Source organism: Penicillium concentricum (assembly GCF_028827145.1).
Source record: "Penicillium concentricum strain IBT 3081 chromosome Unknown utg000002l_segment0_segment0, whole genome shotgun sequence".
Lineage (NCBI taxonomy): Eukaryota > Fungi > Ascomycota > Eurotiomycetes > Eurotiales > Aspergillaceae > Penicillium > Penicillium concentricum.
This window is the reverse complement of record NW_026622755.1, coordinates 1524939-1552897: the sequence shown is the minus strand read 5'-3', so window position 1 is coordinate 1552897 and position 27959 is coordinate 1524939. Positions and strand designations below refer to the sequence as shown.

The window sequence follows — 27959 nt, the reverse complement described above, 5'->3', positions numbered from 1 at the left end:
CAAAATCAAACTTCGATGTCGACGGTGATGCCCTCCCCTTCACTGGAGCTGGGAGCCTCATCTGAGACAGGAGGGCGATTCCGACTGCCACCTGCAATGGTCCCTGAAGGTCCGCGCCGTGTACGTTCCCGGCTAAGCTGATCTCGAAGTTTCTGGTTCTCAGCATCGCGCTCCTCAAGTCGCTTGCGAGCGCCACTGCGGTCCAGGAGGCGACCCTCACGTTCAGATTTGAGTTGCCTCTCCAGCCCATGCAGCCTGTGAATCCATTTCTCGTCGCCACCATCCCAGCCACTGTGCGAGCTGCGCGTGCGGGGTATCATGGTTCCAGCATTGTTGTTGGTCAAGGTGCTGCTGGAAGAGTGAGAGGGCTGCGGAAGTCCCGTAACACTGCGAGCGAGGCCTTTTTCGGGGCGAGGTCTTTCAGTGCCAGCCGTGGAGCTAGAACGCCCCAAGGATCGTTCCGACTCTGCTGTTGGCCCCAAAGAAGGGGAACTGGGCCCCGATGCCATGACTGCAGCCGCAGCTGCAGACGCTGGACCCTGTCCTCGCGAGTTGGATTGAAGCAGGTTGAGTTCAGCCTTCAGCAGACGGTTCTCGCCACGCAATTTAGATATCTCCGGCGTGGAGCTCGACTGTCCACGGCCAGATCGCATACTTTTCAAAGCCTCTTCGAGACGCTCGAGCTTCTTGATCCGTCCGTTATATGACAGCTCAAGCGTGTGATAACGCTTGGTCAACTCGTGGTCGATGCTCTTGATGCGAGTCTTGAAACTCGCCATCACGGTCTCCACAGTCTTCATTGCAAGCAGAAGGTTGCGGCTGAAGCCCGGCCAGAACAAAATATTACCAATGACCTCCTGGCTCGGGAGATTGCCATTGATAAGACTGTTGGAGTGGGCCCAGTCCGGCCCGCAAAGCCCAGATATTCTCTTCCAAATGTTCAGGAACATGGTGTTTCTCTCGCTAAGCTGGTCCTTGAATTGCTGTTCTAGCGATGCGTATCTTTTGCGGTCCTCGGTCCGCGCTTTTTCAAGATCTGTGATACGGGAATTGCTTTGCGTAATGGTCCGGGATGCCTGCTGATGAGATTTGAGTGACGACTCAAACGACTGCTTGTCGGCTCGGCGCGCGTGTCGTTCCCGATCTAAGAGTTCCGAGAGTTTGCGTGACTCAAGCCCATGACTCTCGAGCAGAGCGTCACGGTTTCGAAGCAGAGATTCTTTCTCGTCTAGCTGCGAGCGGATGCTCTCCAATTCAAGGGCGGTTGACTCGAGTTCCTTTTGCAGCTTCATGATATTGGTGATCAAGCTAGACCGACTGCCGCTGAGATCACCCAGAGTTTCTCTCAAATTGTTTTCGAGGTCCATCAACCGTTCTCGCCAGGTGGAGGTTTCAATCTCCTGGGCTGAAAGGCTCTTTTTCAGACGTCGGACCTCCTCCTTGGAAGCTGAAGCTTCGCGGTTCAATTCATTCATGATACGCTGGACATCTTGCTTCTCCTTGCTTTCAACCACCTCTCGCTGGTGACGCTCATCTGCCAGTCGCTGCTCGAGTTCTCTAGTCTTCTCTTTTTCACTAACCAAACTCATGTGGTAGTTCTTGAGATCCGACTCGAGGTCTCCAATGCGGATCTTATCGCCGTCTTGCTCTTCGCGGAGGAAAGCGATTTCATTCTGGCTCGACTCAATCTGCACCGTCAGCCGCTGTACTTTAGTGTTAGCCTCAAATAAGCTCTTCTCCATAGACTCCATCTCGCGATTAGTTTCCTCAAGCTCTTGCTGCACAGACTTGTATGCGCTCAGGTTGTTCTGTGCATCTTCCTCGAGACGAATGATGCCTTCGCTGGCAGACCGCATCTCAGCCTGCAAAGCCCTGAGGTTTTCGTCCTGGTTTCTCAGGTCCTCATTCATGCGCTGACACTCAACGATCTTCTGGTCGAGTTCATCTCCAAGTGTATCCAACTCTTCCTGCGCCTCGGCCCGCAGGTCCTGGAAAGCGGCGTCTCGTTCGTTTGCCATATGCACGGCTTGGTCTCGCTCTTGCTGTAGGCTTTGCATCTCTTCTTCGGCTTGGTCAACATCAGCCTGATATGCTTTATCAAGAGCCTCTAGTTCTCCAATATAGTCGTCAAGTTCGGCTCGGATGGCTTGATTCTCAAGCTTGAGGGTCGACACTAGGTCCCGGAGTTGTCCATTCCGGGCTTCGAGCTCATCGCGGTCCATGTCACTGCGTGACATACCCGTTCCATCGCTAGCCTGAGACGATGGTCGTACATGAGTGCGTGAGGCGGAACGGTCGAAGATACTGTCTCCAGCTATGGATCGGCCAACATGACGACGCTCTCCAAGCTTCAACTCTTCGATCTCCTGATAAAGACGTTCCTTTTCTCGGTTGCGAGATGTGAGCATTGAAGTCTGAGCACTAACTTCTTTTCTTAGTTCTGCGTTCTCTTGTTTAAGAAGTCCCAGCTCTACAACAAGCGTGCTGTTGGGAACAGTGGGAACTCGGTTGCCATCTCTATCAGACGTGTACGAAAGAGAGTCGTATTGGCCAGGCTTGGTGACGGAATACATCTCACTCCGCAAACGAATCGACTCATCCCGAAGTCTTCGATTTTCTTCCTCGGCTTGCTCTCGCGCTGAGGTTTCTGCGTCAAGCATATCCTTCCACATCTCCTGCATATATAATTAGCTTGGATCTGATTTGATCGTGTTCATCTAGCTTACTCGTTCTTCTCTCGCGCCTGCGTCGGACTCCCCTGCACGATTATCGCTGAGCGACTTGACCATCTCGGCCAACCGTCGCTTCTCACTTTCCCGTGCAATAGTTTCTGACCTCATACGCTCAATTTCGAGCTCATAGGTTTCAACCCGTTCGCGTAGGAAGACGATCTCTTCATCTTGGGCGGAGTCACGATCACCATCCTCTGATCCTTCAGGGTCGTGATTGACCATAGAATCCTTGTCCGATTGATGGTCTTTCACTTGCTTTTCCAAGTCTCGAATCTTGCGTCTTAGGCTTTGATTGTCCTTCGAGAGTTTGACCTTATCTGATTTGAGCTCAACATTTTCCGATATCATCTCCTTGATGCCTTCCTCGGATCGCTTGTTCAGGGCCTCATTAAGAAAGTGGATTCGCATTTTCAGGTCAAAGTTCTCCTTCGCCAAGCGATCAATGGTGCTGCTCTGTTCCTTAAGGGTCAAGTTCCGGCCACTTTTCGCAAAGGCAGGGGTCGAGGCCCCCAAACGCTTATCCGGGGACGCTTGGAAGTCTTCCCGGAACCGCTGTGCAAACGTGGTAGGAATTTGAATCCCTTTAACTCGCTCGGCAATTGCTGTATCAGTAGGGACATTGCTGTCTTGTGGCTTTGCCTTTGGTGTCACGGGCGTTGAGGTGTCTTCGTGGTCAACAGAGCCGACACGAGAATGTGGTGAGCCTTCTTCCGCCAGTGTATGTAGGCCGCCGTCCGTCGGGCCAGGAATACTCCTTTTGTCGAGTGGATTTTCTTCGCTATACCCGGAGATCCCAGATGCCATGCTGCCGAGACTGGTTGTCCTGGCTATCTGCGCACGGCTTCCAGCGTGTAGACTTCGATAGTTGTCGGATGTCGCGCCTCCTGTTTGAAGGGGATAGTCCGCGCCCAGTGTGGCCTCGCTGTTAGTTGTTTCCGTATTGTTACTTGCGACCGAGGAGTGTGAGAGACGATGGGCTGATTGTCGGCTAGTCAGGTACTTGGGTCGGCTAGCTCTACGACTGCCAGTAACACTGCCACTTTGATCACTAAATAGGTGCGATGCACCGGGCGATAGGCTGCGGGAGGTGTCTCGAAGCTTCGAGGGAGTGAGCTGCGATTCGTTCTCGGCCAGAGAAAATTCAGATCGGAAGGGGCGCCCATCCTGGGAGAGCTGGCTGGTCTCCCGCAAATTTTCAGACAATGTGGATTGATTTCGGCGCAGCGCTGCAGCTGCTGTAGGTGACGAGGAGAGGGAGTCAAGCAATGAATTGTCCGCGTGCTGTTCTGTAGGGCCAGGTGCCGAGTTCAAATTTATATTCCGCTGCTCCTCCTCGCTGTGTTCCTCGTCATCCATCGGGTTTGTCTCGGCTGGTTCTGTGAATGAGAGCTGTGAGGAGTCTTGTGTTGTGTCTGCAGCATCATTCTTTGGAACCCCAACTAGGTACGTATCATCCGCGCCAGCAGTAGGACCGGTCGCAGCCACGTCGATTGTCGAGGGTTCCGGCAGAAAGCTCGACTCAATGTCCATCAGTTTACGGCGCATTTCATGCTCTTCGATTAGGGTTTGGTTATTGCCGCGTTCGTGGTCGCCATTTTCGCTCGATGGATGGAATAGACTGCTCTCGTCGCGGTCAACCGAGGAAGGAATAAAGCTGTGATCATCTAGATCTAGTTGCGTCGATGTCATGGTAAATTCAGGGTCTTCATGGTCTTCGTGGTCTTGCTCTTCATGATCCGGCTCTGAAGGAGTTGTTTGCGCGTATACAGATTGGGACTGTGTTACCGAGTTCGGGGGAGACCCCCCGTTGCGTCCTCTGCCATGAAGTATTCTGAGCTGAGATCATTCAAAGTCTGATCTGGCGTCTGGAATGCCGACACAGAGGGAGTGCACACTGTTACGGGGGAGATGACGCCCAGTGTTTGGGTATCCACTCCCTGCATCTCGCTACCCGCTTCGATCGGCGAATGAGCGCTCATTTGTATTTTGATTTGATGTGTATCAAAAGTTGAGAAAAGTAGAGAAAGAGATGAGGATATTGTAATATTGACATCAACAAGTAAAAATGAGGATCTAAGCTACAAATACAAAAATTTTGGAAAGTCATTTGGCAAGAGCAATTGGTATAGATGCGTGATGCAATACAATACTATGGACACGACCAGGCACAATCATGTAGCAGTATTGCCACGCGATATCTATACCAAATACGCTAATTCCACGCATATAAATATCACTAAACTATACAGTTTCCACGTACACAAGGAACAAGCTGAGAAATATACAAATCGATGATATTCATATGTAAAAACGACAATCATGGTATCCATAGCATCACATCACCATCCCAAGCATTAAACGGAATAATCAGTAATCCACGCCGTCACAGAACCGTAGAAGGAAAGAGGCAGACTAGACAAGGTTGTATCAAACAAAAGTTGCACAAAATAAAAAATAAAAGACCAAGGTGACAGGTCACTTTTGAAGGTATGTATCATGGTGTTTCCCAAAAAGGGTATATACAGTCGGTGTGTTCGAAGTCGAGGAGAGGATGGGGTGTGAAATTACACTGCAACCTCCGTAGGCTCCATGGCGTCCTCGCCCACTTGGGGGTAGTTGGGATTTGAAGCAAAAATTATCTCTTTGGAGCTGATGGCGTTGCGTAGGGAGTCAATATAGGTGCGGAACTTAACAATCTCACGCAACAGATACGATGATTTCCGTTCCCAGTTTGCCATGGCTTTAGCGGCGTTGGGGTGGCGTGGAGAGAATGCAAGGTTCATCGCGGAACGCAGCTCATTGTGGCGAGAGAGATCATCTTCCACATTCTGCACGTAGGCCTGCAGGGCCTTCCACTGTTCTTCCTCTGTCAGATTGGAGGCGACCATGCTTTGTTGCGGTGGGCTCCAGTCACTGATGTTGACCCGATCCGCGGGAAGTCGGGGTCGCACACCCTGATGATCGATGGAACTTCGGATAGAGCTTTGAATACTCGGTCGTGCACCTGAGGAAGGCGGCGGGGATCGACTTTCACCGCCGATCAGTGCGCTGTTGATGACAGCGTCACTCCATCCATATTCGATGTTGCTGATGCCTCCTATTAGGGGTTGCTTGGATAGTCGCGCGCTCCAGTAGTTGGCGGTGGAGACGAATTCTCGGACAATCTCAGGTGTTCCAGCTTGGAAGAGATGAACTGCCCCAGTGGGCAAGCTCAGGGCCCAGACGTGGGGACGAGACTTGGAGTATCCAGGCGACGGTAAGGCACTGGCAATGGTTTGGCGCAGCATGAACTTCCAAAGCTCTTCTGCATTCTCTGTCCAGTTGCCGCCACCGACTATAACCCCTCCGCGCTGTTTAGACTTTTGTCGCATCGACTTGGTAGGGTTGTTGAACGAAAAAAGACGCATCCAGCCTTGCTGTATAACCGCAAAACAGTCATTCCAGTTCCGGTCCTTCGCTCGTTTGTCCACCGCATCTAGGTGATGCTTGTGCTTCAGGCTTCCCTCCTTGGCCCACGGGGCTCCGGCTAGAGCCAACGTGTCATCCTCAAGCAGAGGGGTCGTTCTCTCAGGCTCCTCATAGCTGTATACCGAGGTAGCAGAGTCCTCCCGAATGATGGCCTGACTCAGAGCATTGGCAAACCCAATAGATTGTTGATATTCGCCGCGAGGGAAGTCTGAGCCAAAAGAGTCCACAGATGCGGAAGTGAACTTGCCCAAAGAATATTTACTCCAGGTACTGGACCCAGTCGGACTGCAGACTGATTGATCGTCTAGGCTGGTACGGCTGGAGCCCATCATCGAAGGAGGATAGAGCCTCCCAGCTCGGGAGCGGGGTTTGGATGACCATCGCGCAGCTCCGTGGCTTGAATTAGCAGAACGACCGCGAGGGAAGATATCGGAACCGCTCTTGCTAATTGTGCTGGGACTCCTACGGAGAGTACCGCTAGAGGGGCCCAAAAAGTTGTTGGACGACATGCGAGATACTTCACGTTCTGGCTGAGCACCAAACAGAGGAAGCCTTTCTTTTTGGATGGATGTGTAAAACTCTTTAAGTACTGCTTCAACCTGTTGCTCCCAAGCTCTCACTGTTCCGGTGAATGGCGTGTTAACCAAAGGCCCAGCATCAACATTGGCATCGGCATCTTTGTCAAACGAGCTGCGGGTGAGCTCTGAAGGGAAAGTTGCAGAGCGTGCCGATGTAGGGGCAGAGTGCGCTTCATAGTGTTGGGTCTTAGAGCGGTTGATTGGACGCAATGTCTCAAATTTTTCCGGTGCGGCATCCATTGCCACTCGGTGAATAGTGGGCATGGTATTTCGAACGAATTGAGATTTTGTCATCTTTGAATCGATGTCAGCCAAGTGCAGATCAGTGTTCAGTAGCAGAATAGAATAGCAAATGGTATGGACAACATCAGTAGCTTTGAAGCCATGACTCGGGTTGCAATCACACCATCTAGTCGAAAAGGCATCCAGCACTCGATCCACTTGTTGAGTTTCTCCCTTGAGCACCAGACGATCACAAAGAGCCCGAAGAGAGGCAACAATGTTGAGATTGGACCAGTTGTACAGTCGCATGTATGCTTCGCGAACCATTGCCCGATCAGGGTCACCCAGCCAAGCGGCAGCAGGCTCGTTGCCCACCACCTGATCCTGGCTGTCAAAGAGCCTTTGAGCTTGTTCTCGGTCCACAGCTGTTGGTCCATCTTCAACAGCTTCGCCAGGTCCATCTGTCTGATCCTCGCTGCCATCGACCGGTTGAAGCTCTTCCTGTTCAATGAGTGGGGTGTTCGTGGCGGTCTGATAGTTCGATGCAGTTGATATGGAATCAACAGGAGATTCGCAAACCACGTCATCAGATGGAAGCGCCAATCTAGCTACATTGATTTGAGGAACTTCGACCTGCGATTTTATGCTGCGCGAAAAGTCTTCCACAACGGGGGACAGAGTAGTAGAGGCAGCAACATTTTGAGACTTCTCCTGTAAAGCAACGTCTGTGGAAACGTCACCATTCGAAGATCGATCCTTCTCTGCAAGGGGCGAGAGGTCCTGACCATGAGGAGCAGCAGAGGGCTGAAGAGAAATTTTCGTTTTGGGAGCCCCAGGAGCTGAAACACTTTCCCTTTTCTTCTGCGCCTGCAAAAACGCCGGTTGCCGAATCTTGGCCTCCCAGTCCGCATTTTCTTTCCGGTCTAATTCCTCGTCGAGGTAAGGGTTCATGACCTGCCGCAGGCTGCTCACAGGACTTGGAGCCGTCGTGGTATCCACGGTCTGTGGTGCAAGATGTTGAGGAATTACAATTGGCGGAGGAGCATGGTCAGGCACCGACCTTTTCCTTCTACGGAAGAATGAAGGTTTCTTGTTCACGACATGATGGGGTCCTGTGCGAACGGAGGACGGAGAAGCACCTGCAGAGCTCTTGGTTGCCTGTCCAGGTCGTCCCTTTAGGCTGGCAGTCGTCCCATTGGTTTCTCTACTCTCCGTTTCTTGGAGGTGTGATAGATCATTGGCGTTTATACTTGCTGTATCTGCCGGTCCAGGGGCTGGAGTTTTAGATCCAAAGACACGCCGGAAGAAACCTGGGCGTTCTTTTGTGCTTGGAGCAGGATGGTTGATGGGGGCATTGATCGGGGTTGTGGTAGTTGCCGTCGGCTCTGGGGGAGGAAAAGCTGGCTTGTTATAGGAGATGGTCGGGCTAGGAGCAGGAGGATCCAACGATGTCGTGATGGCCGGAGGGGGCTCAAGCTCTGTCTCATCCATATTGTGGAAGTCGTTGTCCCGAGCTCGGATGGTCCCCGTGCCGATGTTTTCGGGCCGAACCTTCCGAACCTGAGGGGCATGAGCAGATTTCATACTGTTCCGTCGCGATGCTACCGGTGTCCGCGCGGCAGCAGCTGTTGGTGTTCTATTATAATCGTGGGCCTTTCGCGGCCCTGCGGGCACACTCGGGGTGGGTGCAGCATCGTGGTCGTCATACAGCGTCGAGTCCTGGCCGACACTGGAATCAGCATAAGGAACGAACGCTCGTTTTGGTCCACAATCGAAGCTGGCTGAGCGTCGATCCAAGCCTTGGTCCATTCGTGCTCTGGGAATTGTGTATGCGTAGTCCGCAGTAGAGGATGAGCTTCCTTTACTGCCTATTCGGGCAGTGTTTGTTCGTGGCATGGTTCCAGTACCACCGCGCGAGCTTCCCACCTGCCTCGGTGTCGTCTGGTGATTAGAACTGCTGTTGCTGCGCCGGCCCTTGGTCGCCGTGATTGTTGCGTAGCGGCCACTCCCATCTTCGTATCCGTAGTCTGGTTCCGAGGACATTGACGAGGAGAATGTGTGTCCGCGGTACCGGCCGTGCGAATCAGATTCTTGCGAGTAATGACTGTGATGGTCGGTTTCAAAGGCGGAATTGAAAAGACGGTAGTCGTCTAGAACAGACGAGCTAGGGGCGAATTGATCGAGCGAAAGAAGCATGTTGTCGACAATTGACGTCCGTGTAGCATGTTGCGGGGATAGAGACAGATCATGCGGGTCTCGATCATCTCCCGACTCACTGGTGCTCGGGGGTTTGTCCATGGCGTCTGGGAAGGCATCACGGATGGATGGTCGAGCTGGGTATCCACGCTTGGAGGGATTGTATCTCGCGGTTTGGGACGGAGGTGTACGAGGAGGAGAGTACGCTTCCCGTTGGGACATTATCGCGCTAATAGAAGTTAATGATTGTCTTCTAAACCTATCCACGCGAGGGGAAGGGCAGGATCACAATAAATCCAAGGGAATTGAATCCAGTGCTAGGTCTTCAACGTACCAGATATCAGGGTCTCTAGATAACTAATCAACCAGTATCCGATTTGACGGATTGAATGGTAATTAATTCACTTGGTCATTGTTCCGCCAAGCAAGGGATGTAAAAAAAATTAGAACTAAAATAAAATAAAAAAAAGAATGTAAAACGTTGGCGACAGGGCCGAGTAATGCAGAGAGAGAGACCTTGGAAGATACTGGGAACTCCTGAGGGAGGTTTGGACGGGAACTTTTAAACTCCGGTGAACTGTGGGACTTTAACATGGGACTAACATATATATAATTAATATATTAATATATGTTAAGGGAAATGAAACTGAATAGAAACAGGGGAAATTACTTTTAAGGATCTGCCCAACTTTGCCAGCGCATATTCAGGGGTTTCATATTGAGTGTGCTTATTACTTACTTTCTTATATATACCATGGAATGTGTATAGATTATGCATTATATTATATATATATATATCAATGTATCAATGTATCAATATTTTCCTTATAATCTGTTTAATACAATATTACAATATACAACATGCAATACACCAAAAGTACACAAGTGGAGCCATGGGGAGAGCTATATCGGATGACTTCCGTGGTGAATAGAGAAGTAGATTCTATACCCCGTCAGCATTCATATATGTATCAGTAGTTAAATGCATAATATACTTGTAAGACTTATAATAACTCCCTCTTTAGCTAAGTTGTATCCATGGAGGTTGACTATGTATGTACTTTAGCCCCTTACAGAGTGGATTATCTGGAGAGGAAACATTGTCCAAGAATGACACTCTGGAAGAAGTAATTTATATATACGGAGTATATATAGATCTATCTGGCCTTTGAATTCAAGCAGACCAGAGGTAGATTGTACATATTTCTTGGAAAATCAATACATGCTAATATAATAAATCGTAAATGACATTGTGATATACCCAACACGTGACCAAGATGACATAACCCTCATCTTCCAAGCATTGGATACACGTACAACTGGACCGCATTGTGTATGCTCCGAGACTGATATCCCCTCTCGAAAACGGGGTCTAAGATCATGAACCCTCACATTTCTGTCCCCCGCCAACATGCCGGCTCGGCCAACTTCGGCTCAACGCCCGCAACCCGGTCTAGCGTCCGCATGCCACGCTTCTTCAAGAGGTAGGACCAAAGAACCTCGACGCGAAATACCATCACTAATATGGGACAGGCTCTTTAAATTTCCACAAATGGACTTTGAGATGGCCATTTGGGAAATGACCTCGTTATTGATCGCACCCAAGAAAGTCTTCAAATCGATATACTACCATGTAAGTGAGCTTGACTACCCTCGGCCCTCGAACTATGCTGACCATGCCCTCGGATCTAGAAACGTAAGTCTACTTATTCCAAGCTCGGTAAATGTCTCGATTGAGCAGGCACATACAACCCTGGCAATGCCAGTTCCCATAACCTTAGCCGAGCACTATTGACATCTTTGAACAGAAACTAAAAACACATGGCACCGGCCTGATCCATCATTCACCTACCTACTATCATTCTTCCTCCTCCTCACAGCCTTCGCCTGGGGCCTCGCTTATACGCCGGGCTTCGGCGCAATCATACGCCTTACCTTCCTCTTCGTGTTCGTGCATTTCATCGGCTCGTCACTGCTCGTCTCGACAATTGGATACTTTATCATTGGCCGTCTATTCGGTCCGAACGGAGCTGCTGCATCTCTGGCTGGCCTGCGGGGATCCCGTGGCCGAAGACGAGGAGCTGCTCAAGGCTTGTTCACGCAGCCAGGGGAGAAGGAACAATTGGAGTTTGGATATTGTTTTGATGTAAGACCCCCACATATAGTGTGGAATTTCCGATCTTCTGACACTGGCCTTGTATAGGTGTCCAATCGGGCCTTCTTTCCTCTTTATCTCCACCTCTACGTGGTGCAGTTCCTTCTTCTGCCGCTCCTCACTCGTAGCCCGAGCAATTTCCTGGCTACTTTCCTTGGAAACTCACTCTACCTTTCTGCTCTCATTTACTACACCTACATCACATTCCTGGGGTACAATGCTCTCCCCTTCTTGCACAACACGGAACTCTTGCTTGTTCCTATCCTCATATTCGCCATTATGTGGCTGGTCAGCCTGATTGCCGGTTGGGGCATTGTCATGCAAGGCCGCAGCGTCGAGGGTTTGTTCTGGGGCGTGTGAAGTAGTAAACTTCCCACCAATAAAGCTCTTTTCTTGGCTATGACTTTTTATTGGGATTTCAATCCCATGTATGAAACTTGAGATATCTTTTTTTTCCTTTCTGACTGGCTCATGCATCCTCGGAAAAGCCAGTCTAAAAAATGAGGTTTTTATCTAATTCTATGAGGGCGTCGGTGTACATGATTTCAATTTCCATTGGGCATATTCTCTACTGCCTGATTGATTCCAATGTGAGGAGTATCTCAACTGTGTGTTTTTCCTTTTTTTCTTTTTTTTTTGTTGTCTAGATGTGTAAATAACAATTCAACCCAAGTCATGACCACATATAAAACGAAATTCAGCTTATTTTTTCTTGCCACCAACTTTCTTAGAAGTCTTTCCCGAAGCTGCAGCGCGCATTCGATCCTCTCGCTCCTGGGCCGCATCAGCACGCTCCTTGGCTTGCTCATCCTTCTCCTCCTTCTCGGCCAACTTGCGCTGGCGCTCCGCCTCACGCTGCTCGCGGATCACGGCGAGACGAGCCAGATCCGACTTCGCCTCATCGGTCTTGCCCTCGGCATGCAGCTTTTGGTAACGCTCACGGGCTTGTTGGGCCTGGACGGCCTCACGCTCGCGTCGGGACAACTGCGAGATATCCTTGACCTTGGCGGGCTTCTTGGGTTCAGCAGTGGGTTCGGTTTCAACGGGCTTCAGGGTCTGCGAACGGGACTTGGCAGTGTGGTTGGGGTTGGCGGGGAGCTCGTTGTCGGATTCTTCCGAGTCTGAAGGGGGTAAATCACCCGGTTGGGCGGGTCCTTGGCCTCGCTTCTTCAATGCGGCTGCCTTCTTGGCTTTAGCAGCGGCGCGACGCTCCTCGCGGGTTCCTTCAGCTGTAGATGACTCGATGGGTTTGGACTCGTCCTCGCTGGATTCCTCGGAGCTTTCTTCTTCGGACGAAGAATCTTCGTCGCCGGATGACTTGATTTGCTCACCAGGCTCCTATGTGAGAGATCTCATCAGCATGATGTGTAAATTGAGGTTGAAGTCCACTTACCCTCCAAAGACCCATTTGGTTACCATCCTTGTCTAATGGCTGAAGATCTCTGCTGAAGTGCTTGCCTCCTATTTGATATGATCAGCTTCAAGTTGTCTCATCTGCAGCACACAACTTACCTCCTCGAGAGGGCTTAGAGAACTTTCCTCCACGACCACGGGGCGCCATATTGATATGAAATATTGAGAACCTTGAAAGGGTCTATCTAATCGGAGAGGGTTAGCGGGTTTTGAGGGGGGTTTCGCACAATGGAGGGGCAAAGGCGGATCACATTTCCTCCATATTAGAATCTAAGAAAATTCAACTTACCTGTATAGAAATATAAAATGAAAGAAATTGAACTCTTTCAAAGATGGTTAGAAGAGTGGAAAGGAAAGTGACCGCGAGTCACCGCGCTCGCATTAATCATATTGTGGGGACCCTTTTTTTTATCTCGTCAAACCACTTTTCATACGGTCTATATATACATTGGGGGATCATTATTATATCTTAACACAATATATATTTATCCTTTTAAACACGAGTTAAACCAGTGCCTACCTTGGTCACTCGGGCCCCAATCAATGTCAATCCGCCAACAAAGATTGCAGATCCCATGAACATTTGGGCATACAGGTAGTTGCCATCATCACGAACAACTAGCTCACCAGCAATAGGAGACCCTATAAGGGCCGCCACTGCCACCACGCTGAGTACCATGCCCATACGTACACCAATCTTCTTCATATCAGTAGTGAGGGTACTGAGGGTTGCTGGGAACAATGATTGAATACCCGCAGCAAAGAGGCCATAACATGCGGCAAATGTCCACAACCCGGACATACCGTTGACGGCCGCCCAACAGTAGCCAACCAAGGCTGTCGCGAAACTGAACGGGATCAATAGGTTGAGAGGACCGGTGAATTGATCAGCAAGCAGATTGGGGACCAATCGCCCCACCAATCCGACTCCATTCATGACCAGGAGTAAATCAATGGATCGATCGCTTGACACGCCGATGATGTTACGACTGAAACTGCCAATGTAGAAAAATCCAACATACAGGCCCCAGAAGTTCATGAACATGCCAATCGCAAACAGCAAATAAGGTAGCTCGGTGAAGGCAGCCCACTCGACAATTGGACCACTCTTGCGCGGAGGAAGACGCTGTTTGAGGAACAGGACACAGGGAGTCAGCGTGGCTATCGAGATAAAGCCCAGCGTCCGGATTGTCCACCCATATCCGACCTGGGGCAGCATCTTCATGATAACAGCCGGGAAGACCAGACCCCCCGTTGCAGAACCCGAGGCAACGATCCCAATAGCGATGCCACGGTTCTTGGCGAAATACGTCGAGACCAAAGCCAAGGTTGGGCAGAACATGAGTCCACACCCAATTCCTTGGCCAACCCCCTGTGCCAGGAATAGCTGCCAGTACTTTGTGCAGAGCGAGGTCATGAAGATACTAAAGCATTCCAGGATAGCACCGCAGGCCAGGGTAAATGTGAAATAGCCAGCATCGGTGGCTCTGCCAGAGAAAGTGCCGATGAAAAACAACAAAAAGATCTGGATACTTCCAACCCAAGAGATATCGGAAGGTGAATGTCCTAGTGTCTGGGAATAGTATGTCTGGAAGACACCGAAGCTATTGATATAACCCCATGTGTTGAAGATGACAAAGTGTGCGAGGGCAACCTGCGACCAAGCCTGAAATCCGCCATCCGGGGGCGGGCCGAGATCTTTGCCAGATTCCCGAGTGCGCACTACCGATAGTGTACGTTCCAAGACACTGGTATTGGTAGGCAGGCGAGAAAGGTCGGGTTCATAGCCAATTGATTCTTCATCTGAGTAAATATGGCTTTGATCTATCTCGTCCTTTTTGACTTGACCATGTCCAGTTGAGGGGTTGGAGAGATTCATATTAGTTGATATGATATTTGTAAACTCGAAACTATCAAATCCTTTTCAAAAAAAAGTTGGAATTTTATTTTATAACGGGGATCCTTCCGATCATCTCTCGCCTATTCGCAGAGATGACCGCGCCCTTCCGATGGCATATGGGTCCACTTCCGATATATTTTTATATGTTAAATCTGTATACGGCGTATATATATTTAAATGTATATATGTCTTATAGTTTGTATAGTTTGTTATATCATGTCCATCGGTGTCTGATTCTGTGAATAATCTTGTTGTACACTTTATGTAGGTAAGTTTAATGGATATACAGGGTCTAGGGTATAGGGCTGTATTTTCAGCTTCTCGTCTCTCTTAGCCTTTTCTCTCTAGGTTGAATAGCATCTAATATCTACATGTATACAGGATATATATACATATATCATATACCCCACACCATTTAATATGGCGCAATCCTGGGGTCCCCGCAAAACCCGGGTGTCTCGGATAGTACAGTTACATATGTATACTATGTAGTATACTATGTACACTTTCAAGAAATTCGATATCTTCTAACATGTACATACATTTGAGTCTATACAAAAACTTGGAGGTACCTCTGTAGGTACAGAACCCCCTAAAACAATCGAGGTAATGCTTGTATAGTCCTTAATATGAGACTAATGGCTAGCAATAGAACCATCTTCTCACATAAGTTTCGGCATGCCGAATCTGAAATGCCAAGACTAGATTCCCGGAGCATTGGCGTATATTGGTGGGTAATCATTTGGTTTAGGCCTTCACATCTCAGTGATCTTGGTTGGCACTAAAAAGCATTTGAATTGATCCAATGACATCGGCCGGTTCCAATAAGTGCCAACTGGCATCGGTCTGCTTTGAGCTGGCACCCACCGTAACTGAGTAAACGTGGTCGCGTGGTAGATCAAACTTCTTGAGGGCTCGGAACATATCTAATTGCATGTTAATCCACTGTTTCAGCAACAAGGTGAGAACTGTTACCTTCATCGGTGAAGTCATCACCCAAACATAGGATGAACTCCGGTGCCTTCCCTGGGGCCGTGCCATATTCGTTGACCAATCGGGTGGCGATAAACCCTTTGTTCACAAATGTTGGTCGGACCTCGAGATTGGCTTTACCTGCCATGACTTCCACATCCCACCGCTTGGCAACAGTGTCCTCCAAAGCCTTTCGGCACTCACGCGCCTGGAATGCACCGTACTCGGGGTCTGCGCGACGATAGTGCCAGGTCAATGCTACCCGTTTCCGTTCAATGAATGAACCCTGCGTTCGCTCGGTGTAATGTTGGAAAACATCAACCACTTCCTTCTGCCATCCCATGTTGCTACTCTCGGCCAAATTCTCCCAATCTTCAGATCCGGGCTTTCGGATAAAACAACCGTGCTCGGCACTCAGTCCGAGTTCTGGGATATGGCCCATCCACTCGTCCAGGAAAGCCTGGTCCCGTCCACTGATGATCCAAACGGCATTTCGTGGGTCGGCGGACAGGCTCTTGAGAGTACGGAGTACCCGATCTGAAGGAATGGCCGCCTGCGGATCCTTGACAATTGGAGTCAATGTGCCGTCGTAGTCGAACATGAACAGTCGTCGGCGAGCCTTGCGGTACTGCTTCATTAGTTTTGCTCGATCGAGAGCAGGGGTAGCGACCGATTGGTCAAAGGACGAGAGGTTGGTCAGTAGGCGATTGAGGTACTGCCTGGACCACATAGAGACTGTGTTGGTCACCACATGTTTGTAAAGCTTGAGGTGTTGCTCCTTTCGCTGCTCAGCTGGCATATTCAGTGCTTGATTGATCGCTCCGGCCACTCCAACCATATCCCACGGGTTGATGTGGATGGCACTGGGCAGGGTCCCCGCCGTACCGGAGAATTCAGAAAGAATCAAGGGGCTGTGGTTGGTCTGCTGACAGACAATATACTCCAGACTTGTTGTGTTCATGCCATCTCGCACCGTAGTGATCAATCCAACATCGGCTACACGCAACAGAGCGAAATACTCGCGCGGGGACAAGTATTGCGGATAGTACTGGACGGGCGAGAAACTCAAGGAGCCGAATCTCCCGTTGATGGTTGAAACCAAATTGGATATTTGGCCAGCAATCTTGTTGTCCGGGTCTTCCTTCTCCTCTTCCACGCTAGTTGGACTCGTCACCTGAATGAGGACAACTTTGTCACGCCATTCTGGATAGCGCTCCAGGAAAATCTCGAATGCCTGTAGCTTCTGCGCGACGCCGCGAACACTGTCCAGCCGATCGCGGCCGACGATGATTTTCTTTCCAGCATAGAGCTTGCGAATACCCAACACGGTCTTCTCAATATCCGGAGCCCCAAAAGCGGCCTTTTGAATTGAACGTGCGTCGATGCCGATGGGGAAGACATCTACTGCAACATGGGCCCCGTATGCATCAACCCCTGCAGAGTTGGACTCAAAGCCTAAAACACGCGTGCAACAAGAGGTAAAGTGTCGAGAGTAGGAAAATGTTTGGAATCCAATCATGTTGGCGCCCAGGACTCCCTCCAAGATCTCCTTGCGCTTCGCAAGACACCGGATAAACTCGCTGCTGGGAAAAGGCGAATGTAAGAAGAATCCCACGTAAATATTTGGGATACGTTGCCGCAGCAGACTGGGCAGAAGGAATAAATGATAATCATGAACCCAGACCACGTCTCCTTCTTGATATTCCTGCACGATACGATCCGCAAACAACTGATTCAGGCGCACGTAATCGGCCCACCACCGGCGTTCGGATCGGCCATCTGTCGGGCCATGCTGCTTGTAGTGGAGTAGAGGGTATAGCTCACGTTCGGAATAACGGCGCCATCTTCCTTGATCTTTCAGCAGAATAGTTTCTTCCGGTTCTTCTGATGCATCCGACAACCACACAGGCAATACCCGCCCATGACGACCTGAGCTCAATTGTTCATCGAGTCGTTCTCGGTCTTGTTGGGTGACACTAATTCCCTCCACCAATGGATGTGCGGGTGGCTTCTTGGTTCCATCCACAGGAACTGGCGCAGCAGCCTTGTTCAGTGGTTGGTTGGCAACAAGGTTAGTGGGGGCCGGAGGTGCGTTGACTGAAGAATTGGGATGTATTTGCTGCAAGGGTGATTTCATGTCCACATCGGGCTCAACTTCTCCGGTCCAGCCTACCAAGGTGTGTGACCAAGAAGTCTCATCTGATGCAAGATATGCAAATGAATCGAACAACGCTGAAGTACCGGAGCGCGACTTGAGCGTCTGTTATCCGGTCAGTCAATACGATCTCTCAAATCAACGGAATCATCCACATACCCAGTCTGATCCCGATCGAAAGTTAAGCTTGTATGGTATGCAGAAAGCGGCGCTAATGAGACGGCCACTCAAACGAAGTCCTGGATGTTGTGCGCGTGGATCAATATCAGGGGACATGGGAGAGTCTGAGGTCAAGCTTAGGCGGCGCAGCAGGTCCATGCCGGATGATGCTCTCCCTGTAGTTTGCACTGGCTGCGACTTGGTGTCAGACGGGTCGGTGGTTGCAGCCTTGGCTCCCGGAAGAGTATTAAAGTATGAAGGGGCCTCGCTCGAAATCTTCTCCACACCGGGTGTCGCATTTGTCGCTTCGGTATATGCTTCATTTTTCAGTGCCTTTAATCCAGGACCAACGAGAACAGGGTTTGGCTGGTCATCGGGCATCTGCGCGGGGCTCTCTGATTCGGACATGACGAGCAGCTAAGCAGTGCTTATATGAAGATCAAGGAGGTCCGTATTGCAATTAGACTGCGAGAGTTAGGCTGCGATTGCCACATGTACCAAGGTCCAGAAAGTTGGAAATGGGAAGATCAAGGTACATACCTCGGGGGTAGGACTGAGTCAATAAGTTGGGAGACTATTGCAAGCAAGCCATGGACGTAAGATAATCAAATCAAGGAAGATTAAAAGCAAGAAAGTCAGGAACAGGGGGGGGGGGGAATGGAATAAGGAGGGGCAAGCGGTGAAGTGAAGTCTTATCGAGGTTATCAAGGAAATGGCCTGGAACCAGTTAGATCACCTTGATATTCCAACACTTTCAGATAATTTTTGTATAGAAACTGTTTTATATGATCGAAGGAGGTGGATATTTCCTCAGTGCTACGTCATGTATTGGTTTCTTGTTTCTATATTGTAATCCGTACGGACTTTTTATGTACTTTTTTTGATGATCTCTATATATCTATATATAAAAAAAAAAAATATATAGATCTAAGGTATATCATAAAAGCTCTCTATATCATGGGAATAATATATAAAATTGAAACTTGTAAAAAAATGCAACGTCACATGGCTATTCTCTGCCTGAGGCATCTACTATTAAATAACTTAACTAAAGTCAAGCCAAATAATCTTGGGAAGCTGCATGCATCCTCGGCATGGTGACATCCACTCCGGTGTCCTCTTTTGCTCTCTTCAAATGCCGTGATACTGTTATGCAGCTTTCGAGCCTACCTTTACGCATCCGCTCTTCTCACCTATTTCGTCCATTCCATAACTCCGTTGCGGTAGCCAAGACTCCCGATGTTTTTGCCAACAGTCTTCGAAAGACCCTAGAGGCCCATCGGTCCACAAATCGGTCTCGTTTGATCCGCAAAATTTACCCCATTGAAGATCCTCCGGGACTCTGGCGACCTGAGATCCCACCTGAGAGTCGCGCCGACTACCAACCGCCTGCGGAACTAGGTCTACCCAATGCGGAATATTTATCTGATACTCCTGATCCGGGGTCTAAAAAACGCCAGAAAAAACGCAAAAGTCATGTGGATATATCGTCTCGCCAATCACTCATTGATCGACCTGGAGAAGACGCGATTCAACCTGCAGGAACAGGTCCGGCACAGAGTCCATGGCTGAGAAATTTGGAGCTGCCTCGCACCAATGCCGAGATCACTCTGGATGCAGAAATTCGAGCATTTGATCAATATATGACCCCAAGAGCGCAGGAACAAGACCGCATAGAGAAGCTCAGGATAGAGGTAGCCTCGCTTCTCAAATCAGTGGTCCCACATGCCCCAAGAGTCATTGGATCCCACTGCACAGGCCTTGTACTGGCGCACTCGGATCTTGACTTTATACTACCATATGAAGACCTCCCTAGATCACTAGAACGTGATCGAAGACCGAGCCCCACGCGGCCTCAGATCCAAGATGCCCACATCCGCCTTCTGCGTCAAGTCCAAAGAGCTCTACAGCACACCGATACCTTCGGCGATCGTGTCAAACTATCTGACAAGCGAAACCCTGCGCTATCCGCTCGCCACCGGCCGACTGGACTGTTGCTACAATTTTACTGTGGCGAGGGTATCCCCGCCATCACGGAGTATCTGCAAGATTATCAGGCCGAATATCCTGCCCTTCGGCCTCTGTACGCAGTGACACGCACATTGCTAGAGGCGCGTGGCCTTTTTGGCCCCCCGCAGGCGAGCATTGGACCGGATGGGCTAGCTATGCTCATCGTGGCATTCCTGAAGATGAACCATGGCCGGTTTCCCGGGCCTAATAACTTGGGTGATCAGTTCCTTGCTCTTCTGCAGTTCTATGGTACTCAAGTTGACCTCCGGTCTGTCGGCGTCGCCGTGGACCCTCCCGGACTTTTCAGCGCAGACATGTTACCTATAGCTCCCGGCGCCGATGAACCTGCCCACCAGCGCGGTCAGCGTTCTTTGATCAGCGCCAAACGGACCGCTGCGGCGAAGCGGAATGTTCTTGTTGCGCAACGACTATGCATACAAGATCCTACCCATTACATGAATGATCTAGGCCGGTCGTGTACTCGGACTTCTGAGTTGCAGAGTGCATTTGCAACTGCGCATCAGCAGCTTCGTCACACATGCGATGAATGGGCAAGCGATGGCAATATCAAGAGTTCGAGTGTCCTTGCCACTACTTTACGAGCTAATTTTGATGCCCTAGAGAACATGCGCAATCAACTCGCGTATCTCTAATTGAAGGTGTAATCTAGCGGTAGATGGAGCAACTTACCTAATAATAAAACCAAGATCCCCCCTCTACATATCATCAGCACATGTAGAAATTGCCTGAAGCAATAATAGGTAGTCGTATACTCGTCTATAGTTTTGGCGTCGGATTCTCTTTGTGGTCACTGAACAAAGAAACACTTGTCGTTGTCCCCCCTCGGTTTCTACCAAGCAAGATCATTTCAATATCATCCATGACTTTCTTCTTAAAACTCGAAAACAAAACATAAAAACAACGCTGAAGGCTACTTTTTCACTCGGGAGTGCCCAGGTGTGCCCATTTGATTACTAAGTCTATTTGACACGGACGCGACGCGACCTCGGGACTATCAGTTCGTGGGGGGTCTTGGCCGAAAACCGCGACAATCAGCTAGGACTGACGAGTCTACTCGCTATGTTAGCCGCTGGCTTTGGTCAATAACTTTTTCTTCAAATGTCGTCCCGCAAGCGGGTGCAGATGTCTACGTACTCCGAGGAAAGCGATGGGTCCAACCAACCAGCCATGACTTCTTCGGTACGATTCTAACAAGTATGAGTTGAAGCAGAGCTAACAGTTACAGAGAAAACGACGGCGGACAAATTCAGAGAGCACAGCGAACTCGGGATCTCCAACCTCTTCCGGCGATGTTACCAACGCTGCGGATTCACTTCTAGCTGTCAACGACGATGCCCTTCTCGATGACGAGGACGAGCTAGAGCTCCGTCAGACCCAGATCATACAAGAAAAATACTCCCATCTGATCGACGAAGCCAACGTGCCTGCTGAACATGGAATCCTCGAACGCGTTGAGTGCTACAATTTCATGTGCCATGATCACTTCTACGTGGAGCTGGGGCCGCTGATCAACTTTATTGTTGGAAAGAACGGCAGCGGCAAGAGTGCGATCCTGACAGCGATCACTCTTTGCCTAGGTGGTAAAGCGTCTGCGACGAATCGTGGCCAAAGCCTGAAGAATTTCATCAAAGAGGGCAAAGAAAATAGCACGATCATTGTTCGTATCAAGAATCAAGGCGACGGTGCCTATATGTCAGACGATTTTGGGAAAACCATTATTGTCGAGCGTCATTTCTCCCGAAGCGGCACCAGCGGGTTCAAGATCAAGTCAGAGAATGGGCGCATCGTCTCGACCAAAAAGGGCGAACTGGATGCTATCACAGACTACTTTTCTCTGCAGATCGAAAACCCTATGAACGTACTATCTCAAGATATGGCCCGTCAGTTCTTGAGTACATCAAGCCCAGCTGAGAAATACAAATTTTTTGTCAAAGGCGTTCAGTTGGAGCAGCTCGATAATGACTACCGGCTGGTGGAGGAATCCCTTGACTCAATCGAAGAGAAGCTCAGAACGTCATCCCAAGATGTACAAGTCCTGCAAAACCACAAGGAATTAGCCAAGAAAAAGCTCGAAATCTCTGACCAACACGATTCTCTGCGAAAACGGATCAGAAATATACGAAGCCAAATGGCTTGGGCTCAAGTTGAAGAGCAAGAAAGAGTCGGTCCCACCCTACCACCTTTGTGATAATTGACTGACGAAACAGATGGAAATCTCACTCACCGAACAAATCGCCGAGGCAGACCGAAAAATTGCTGAGGCTGAGTCTCACCTCACTCGATTTGATGCTGCCTTTGATGGGGTCGCCGCAGAGGAAATAGCCGCGGGTGAACATTCCTGGCGAGCGGCCGTGGCAGTGAATGAGGCCCAAGATGAAAGGGACAAGATAAAAGAAAGATTGGACGCCGAGATGGCCGGACGCCATGACCTACAGGTATGTACCTCCAGCCACCGTGAGATACCTTCCCTAACTGTTTTGTATAGGCGGAACAACGCCAAATTAGGGAATATCTCAAAGCAGCCGAGTCGAGAATCCAGGAGACCCAGCAAAAGGTCGACGATGAGAATCAGCGTCTCGCTGATGTGAGCGACGGCGGCTACGCTCGAAAACAAGACGAGTGTGAACAAGCCGCCAATGACGCCTCTGCCACCCAAAAGGAATACGAAGAGCATCGCCAAGGTGCTGCTCGCCTACGGGAAGAGGTTGAAACCGCCCAGACAGATCTCACAGAAGCAAAAGGTCCGCTTGAACAGAAAAAACGCGAGATTGTTCAAGCGGAGAACCAACTTCAGAATCTCACCAAAGAAGGTGGATCGAGACAGTCCGGCTTCAATATCAAAATGCCTGCACTCCTCAAAGCCATTCAACAGGAACAATCATGGGAGTCACGCCCTGTCGGCCCAATTGGTCATCATGTCACTCTGCTAGAACCGAAGTGGTCATCTATTTTGGAAAGAGTCTTTGGTGGCACGCTTGCCAGTTTCATAGTTTCATCCAAAAATGACATGAAGCTTCTTTTCGATATCATGCGGCGGGTTCAGTGGTGAGTTTGACCAGAGGCCCATGTTGAAACTAAAGCTGACTTGACAGCAACTGTCCAATCTTCATTGGCTCTGGTGGCCGCTTGGATACCTCGGCACACGAACCAGACTCCCAATACAACACTGTCTTACGAACACTTCAGGTAGCCCGCCATACTTTCCGCGATTTATAGAATGTGCTGACCTTTTAGATCGACAACGAATTAGTGCGGCGACAACTGATCATCAACCATGGAATTGAGCAAATGCTGTTGATCGAGGATGTAAACGAAGCCTCCGCTGTACTATTCGACGGCGCACGACCAAGAAACGTTAAACGTTGTTACTCCATTGATCCAAAGGATCGACGACGAGGACTCCATCTCTCATACAGCCGAGCCGGAGAACCGAGTCAGGCTCCAGTTATGGGGTGGACCGATGGCCCGCGCATGAAATCCGACGTAGCCTTGCAAATCAAGTAAGTAAACCCTCTTCCTTAAAACATGTGACACTAGCTGATGACTCCAGCGCACAACGTGACATTATTGCCGACCTCCAGCGCCAACAGAATGACATCGAGCAATCATTGATAATTGCCCGGTCACGCGTCGAGTCCTGCAAACAGGCACTGGTCCGACACGGAAGAACCGAGAAAGATCTGCAAATTCAAATGCAACGAATGGAAGATCATGCCGAGGGACTCAGAGACGCCTTGGACAAAGAGAACGCCGAGGATGGACGCATTGATGCCCTACAGGCAGCTCTAAAGGAGGCCGAAGATGAGAAGCAACTCAATGAGGGATCGTACAAGGATAGCGAGGCAGCCATGAAAGCTATGTTGCAGACTCTTAAAGAAATTCGGAGGGAACTAGCCGCCAAAGATGCCGAGCTTGGAACCCTCCGGGAAAAGCTACACGTTGCTGAAAGCGAGCAAAATCTCGTGAAGATGAAACAAGCCCAAATCCTCGACGAGAAGAACGAAGCTGTTGGTCTTATTAATCAAGATAAACAGACCAAGACTGCAATTGAGACAAGAAAAGAAGTGGTGAAGGCACGAGTTATTGAATACAATGAGAAGGCCAGCTTGGTTTCTTCTAGAGTTCCTGTGGACGAAGGAGAAACGCCCGGCAGCCTCGACAGAAAGCTTGATAAACTAAGCCGTGATCTTGATCGCTACAACCTGGAGTATGTCTCCTTCCGCTTACCGTTTGTAACAAAACTGACAGTCAACAGGTTGGGAAGTTCTCGAGAGGAAATTGCTGCTGAGGCAACCAAGACTGCAGCAACCTATGATCGAGCGTTGCAGCAACTTGAACAATTCTCGGCCTTGAGCCAGGTAATTATCCTTTATTTTGTTGTTTGGGTTTCTTTGGTCTGATCTAATATTTGTTTAGGCTTTGAAAGATACCCTCCAGAACCGTAAGAAGAGATGGGAAATCTTCAGATCCCACATCTCGTCGCGAGCGAAAGCTCAATTCACCTATCTCTTGAGTGAGAGAAGTTTCCGTGGTCGCCTTCTGGCTGACCATACCAACAAACTTCTGGATTTACAAGTAAGCCTGTTCATTCAAACCTTGGGTGAATTGGATGCTAACTACGATCTAGGTTGAACCTGATATTACCAAAGACGATAGCACCGGGAGAGGTGCAAAGACACTGTCTGGTGGAGAAAAGTCGTTTTCACAAGTTTGTCTGCTGTTGTCTCTCTGGGAAGCCATGGGATCTCCGATCCGTTGTCTTGATGAATTGTAAGTTTTCTTCGCCACTTTGGTTTGTGTTAGCTGCTGACTTTATAAAAAGTGATGTGTATATGGATCATATCAACCGAAAGATGGCGATTGACATGCTTGTAAGTGCCACATCTCTCCTTCCTAAGGATTATCACTGACTCTCTCTCACACACACACTAGATGGTTGCCGCTAGACGATCTATCGGGCGACAGTTCATTCTGATCACACCTGGTAGCAAAACCGATATCACCATCTCTGCAGATGTCAGAGTGAAGGAGTTGGCAGAGCCAGAGCGTGGGCAAACAACACTAACCTTCCGGCGCTGAAGGTTCTTCCAATGTCGATAATCTTATTTGCAGCGAAATACCCTTAAGAAATGCTATGTTTATGCCATGTTTGAAATATTCTCATACCTGTAGTAAATAGGTCATGTAGTGACACGTGACCATACCCAGTGGAACGTTTAGCTTCACTTTACCTCAAACCTCTTCGCTCCCCGCCATCATAATCTCAACCTCTACTTTTCCTTTTCCCTCTCAACAAAACTGGTTTCTACCATTCTTTATCCTCTTTGTGAATTCTCTTCAGCTTTGGTATCCAGAGATATTTCTTGGTTCCACACAGAAGCTTCATTTCATTGAATACCCGATCTCTCCCCGTCCCCTACAAACCTGACTCTATTGGTTTTGACGAACATCCCTCTCCTCTCCTCACATTTTCGTCAACCCTTTTCTAAAACATTCCTCTTCAAACTTCCGCGCACACCCTCTCGCACACACACCCTTGATCGCAACGAAAATCGGTCACCGCACTTGTTTTCCAGCTCATCCCCTTAGCACCTTATCGTCACAATGGCCGACGCGCTTGCTGCACAACTCAGCAATACTAAGCTGTAAGCTAGTTTTGTCTTTCTTTTTGTCCTCAAACAAATCTAACTTGACCAGGGAAGCAACCTCAGAGCAAAGACTGCAGGACACATTGAATCTTCCTCCCAAAGATGCTCGCCCACAAACTGAGGTGGGTATTTTGTTGGTTTCAGTCAACTCCAGAATACTGACTCTGAACAGGATGTTACTGCCACAAAAGGCCTCGAGTTCGAGGACTTTTACATCAAACGTGAACTCATGATGGGCATTTTTGAGGCTGGATTTGAAAAGCCCTCCCCTATCCAAGAAGAGACGATACCAGTTGCCCTCACAGGCAGAGACATCTTGGCCCGAGCTAAGAACGGCACTGGAAAGACTGCTGCCTTTGTTATCCCCACCCTCGAGCGCATCAACCCCAAAAGTACAAAGACCCAGGCCTTGATCTTGGTCCCCACACGAGAGCTTGCCCTCCAGACATCACAGGTCTGCAAGACCCTAGGAAAACACCTGGGTATCAATGTCATGGTCACCACTGGTGGAACTGGTTTGATGGACGACATTATTCGATTGAATGACCCTGTTCACATTCTTGTGGGAACCCCTGGACGAGTACTGGATTTGGCTAGCAAAGGTGTCGCTGACTTGGCCGAATGCCCGACATTCGTGATGGATGAAGCAGACAAATTGCTGTCTCCCGAGTTTACTCCTGTCATTGAGCAACTGATGTCCTTCCACCCCAAGGATCGCCAGGTTATGCTCTTCAGTGCCACTTTCCCTCTGATTGTCAAGTCTTTCAAGGACAAGCACATGCGCAACCCTTACGAGATCAACCTTATGGACGAGCTTACCCTGCGCGGTATCACCCAGTACTATGCTTTCGTCGAGGAGAAGCAAAAGGTTCATTGCTTGAACACGCTTTTCTCCAAGCTTCAAATCAACCAGTCGATCATTTTCTGCAACTCAACCAACCGAGTTGAGCTTCTGGCCAAAAAAATCACCGAACTCGGCTATTCCTGCTTTTACTCTCATGCTCGGATGCTTCAGCAGCACCGTAACCGAGTCTTCCATGACTTCCGCAATGGCGTATGCCGCAACTTGGTTTGCTCTGACCTGTTGACTCGCGGTATCGATATTCAAGCTGTCAACGTTGTGATCAACTTTGATTTCCCGAAGAACGCAGAAACCTATCTTCACCGTATCGGTCGTTCGGGTCGTTTCGGACACTTGGGTCTCGCCATTAACCTCATCAACTGGGAGGATCGGTTCAATCTGTACAAGATTGAGCAAGAACTAGGCACTGAAATCCAGCCCATCCCTCAGAATATTGACAAGAAGCTTTATGTCTATGATTCTCCCGAGAACATTCCTCGACCCATCTCCAACCCTCCACCTCAAACTGGGGCTGGATCCGTGAACATGAACGGAGACCGTCAACCTCGTCGGAATAACCACAATGGCCAACCGCAACCGCAAGGTCAACAACATGGCCAGCAGCAAGGTGGACAACATGGCCAATACTACAATAATCGGGGACGCGGTTCTTACCGTGGTCGTGGACAGGGTCAACGTCGTGGGGCACAAAATGATGCCAACCGGATTACCTTTGGTCAACCAAATCCCGGTCAACCGCAGGCGCCCATCTCTTAGACCCATGTCTGAACACTTTTTTCATCTCGCTGCGCTTTGGTTTCCTTGGTTCTCTTATTCTATTCCGCTCTATCTTCGAGATCTTGCCGGGCTATCCCGGCATTGATTATCCGGTCATAATGATACGGGAGTGCAATGTATCATATGTCTTTTCCGGTCCGGTTCCTTGTTCTATGAGTTGGATCCTTGAGGGAAATGCATTTTCGGCGCCTACGCTCTTCATTTTCCGACGCTGTATTGTGTGTTTCGGGGATTTGCAAGGCAAATGGCGTTCCACAGGGCCAGCGTCTCATGCGAATTTTCTTTTTCCCAAGGGAGGGGGCTCTTTGTTTTTATTTTCCCCACGCAACGAGTGACGATCTCACCCTTTACCAACCTTTTTGTTGGCACCCTGGAGTCCTCCCACTCTACCATGCTTTAACCCCATTCCTGCCTACACTCACTTTGTGTGGTCGCCGTTGTTAGAGACGCGGTGAATACCACTCTCCCACTCTCCAAAAAAACGAAGAAAAAAAGAAGAAAAGAAATGGAGGAGCACTAGTTGCTTAACGGATCTAGGTAGATTCAGCTAGTGAATTGACAATATCCCTCTAATTTATTATACTGTAATAATCTGTAGGATTTGATTAATCATTAGCCTGTTGCGTTTCATATGTGAAGTTGTACAAGGACCTGATCTCCATAGATCCAACATATCGACTCGGTAATGGCA

At 49.3% G+C, this 27959-nt stretch overlaps 9 protein-coding genes across 9 annotated transcripts; 4 read left to right on the top strand and 5 right to left on the bottom strand.

Moving 5' to 3' along the window:
* Positions 1–5: 5 nt before the first annotated feature.
* On the bottom strand, positions 6–4711 carry N7517_004149 (putative anucleate primary sterigmata (ApsB); the record flags this gene model as incomplete). Its single annotated transcript, XM_056721879.1, has 3 exons — positions 6–2675; positions 2727–4474; positions 4534–4711. 3 exons carry the CDS (start codon positions 4709–4711, stop codon positions 6–8), a joined length of 4596 nt encoding a protein of 1531 aa, XP_056578129.1.
* A 585-nt stretch (positions 4712–5296) lies between these two features.
* Positions 5297–9418, bottom strand: N7517_004148 (Sec7 domain protein; the record flags this gene model as incomplete). The annotated part of the gene is made up of 1 exon (XM_056721878.1): positions 5297–9418. One exon carries the CDS (start codon positions 9416–9418, stop codon positions 5297–5299), a length of 4122 nt encoding a protein of 1373 aa, XP_056578128.1.
* Positions 9419–10576: 1158 nt separating this feature from the next.
* On the top strand, positions 10577–11711 carry N7517_004147 (unc-50 family protein; the record flags this gene model as incomplete). The annotated part of the gene is made up of 4 exons (XM_056721877.1): positions 10577–10680; positions 10730–10833; positions 11005–11342; positions 11400–11711. 4 exons carry the CDS (start codon positions 10577–10579, stop codon positions 11709–11711), a joined length of 858 nt encoding a protein of 285 aa, XP_056578127.1.
* Positions 11712–12053: 342 nt separating this feature from the next.
* Positions 12054–12921, bottom strand: N7517_004146 (PDGFA associated 1 family protein; the record flags this gene model as incomplete). Its single annotated transcript, XM_056721876.1, has 3 exons — positions 12864–12921; positions 12745–12812; positions 12054–12689 (listed from the first exon to the last, which is right to left on the bottom strand). The coding sequence occupies exons 1-3, from the start codon at positions 12910–12912 to the stop codon at positions 12054–12056; spliced, it is 753 nt and encodes a 250-aa protein (XP_056578126.1). The 5' UTR covers positions 12913–12921.
* Positions 12922–13257: 336 nt separating this feature from the next.
* Positions 13258–14643, bottom strand: N7517_004145 (putative MFS monocarboxylate transporter; the record flags this gene model as incomplete). The annotated part of the gene is made up of 1 exon (XM_056721875.1): positions 13258–14643. One exon carries the CDS (start codon positions 14641–14643, stop codon positions 13258–13260), a length of 1386 nt encoding a protein of 461 aa, XP_056578125.1.
* Positions 14644–15426: 783 nt separating this feature from the next.
* On the bottom strand, positions 15427–18358 carry orlA (putative alpha,alpha-trehalose-phosphate synthase subunit Tps2; the record flags this gene model as incomplete). The annotated part of the gene is made up of 3 exons (XM_056721874.1): positions 15427–15590; positions 15640–17896; positions 17951–18358. 3 exons carry the CDS (start codon positions 18356–18358, stop codon positions 15427–15429), a joined length of 2829 nt encoding a protein of 942 aa, XP_056578124.1.
* A 686-nt stretch (positions 18359–19044) lies between these two features.
* Positions 19045–20613, top strand: N7517_004143 (uncharacterized protein; the record flags this gene model as incomplete). The annotated part of the gene is made up of 1 exon (XM_056721873.1): positions 19045–20613. The coding sequence occupies one exon, from the start codon at positions 19045–19047 to the stop codon at positions 20611–20613; it is 1569 nt and encodes a 522-aa protein (XP_056578123.1).
* Positions 20614–21079: 466 nt separating this feature from the next.
* On the top strand, positions 21080–25060 carry N7517_004142 (DNA repair protein SMC6; the record flags this gene model as incomplete). Its single annotated transcript, XM_056721872.1, has 12 exons — positions 21080–21160; positions 21207–22142; positions 22189–22416; positions 22467–23026; positions 23074–23167; positions 23216–23481; positions 23532–24188; positions 24237–24339; positions 24398–24556; positions 24609–24751; positions 24804–24852; positions 24914–25060. 12 exons carry the CDS (start codon positions 21080–21082, stop codon positions 25058–25060), a joined length of 3423 nt encoding a protein of 1140 aa, XP_056578122.1.
* A 525-nt stretch (positions 25061–25585) lies between these two features.
* dhh1 (DExD/H-box ATP-dependent RNA helicase DHH1) lies at positions 25586–27247 on the top strand (the record flags this gene model as incomplete). The annotated part of the gene is made up of 3 exons (XM_056721871.1): positions 25586–25626; positions 25679–25751; positions 25802–27247. 3 exons carry the CDS (start codon positions 25586–25588, stop codon positions 27245–27247), a joined length of 1560 nt encoding a protein of 519 aa, XP_056578121.1.
* Positions 27248–27959: the final 712 nt, after the last annotated feature.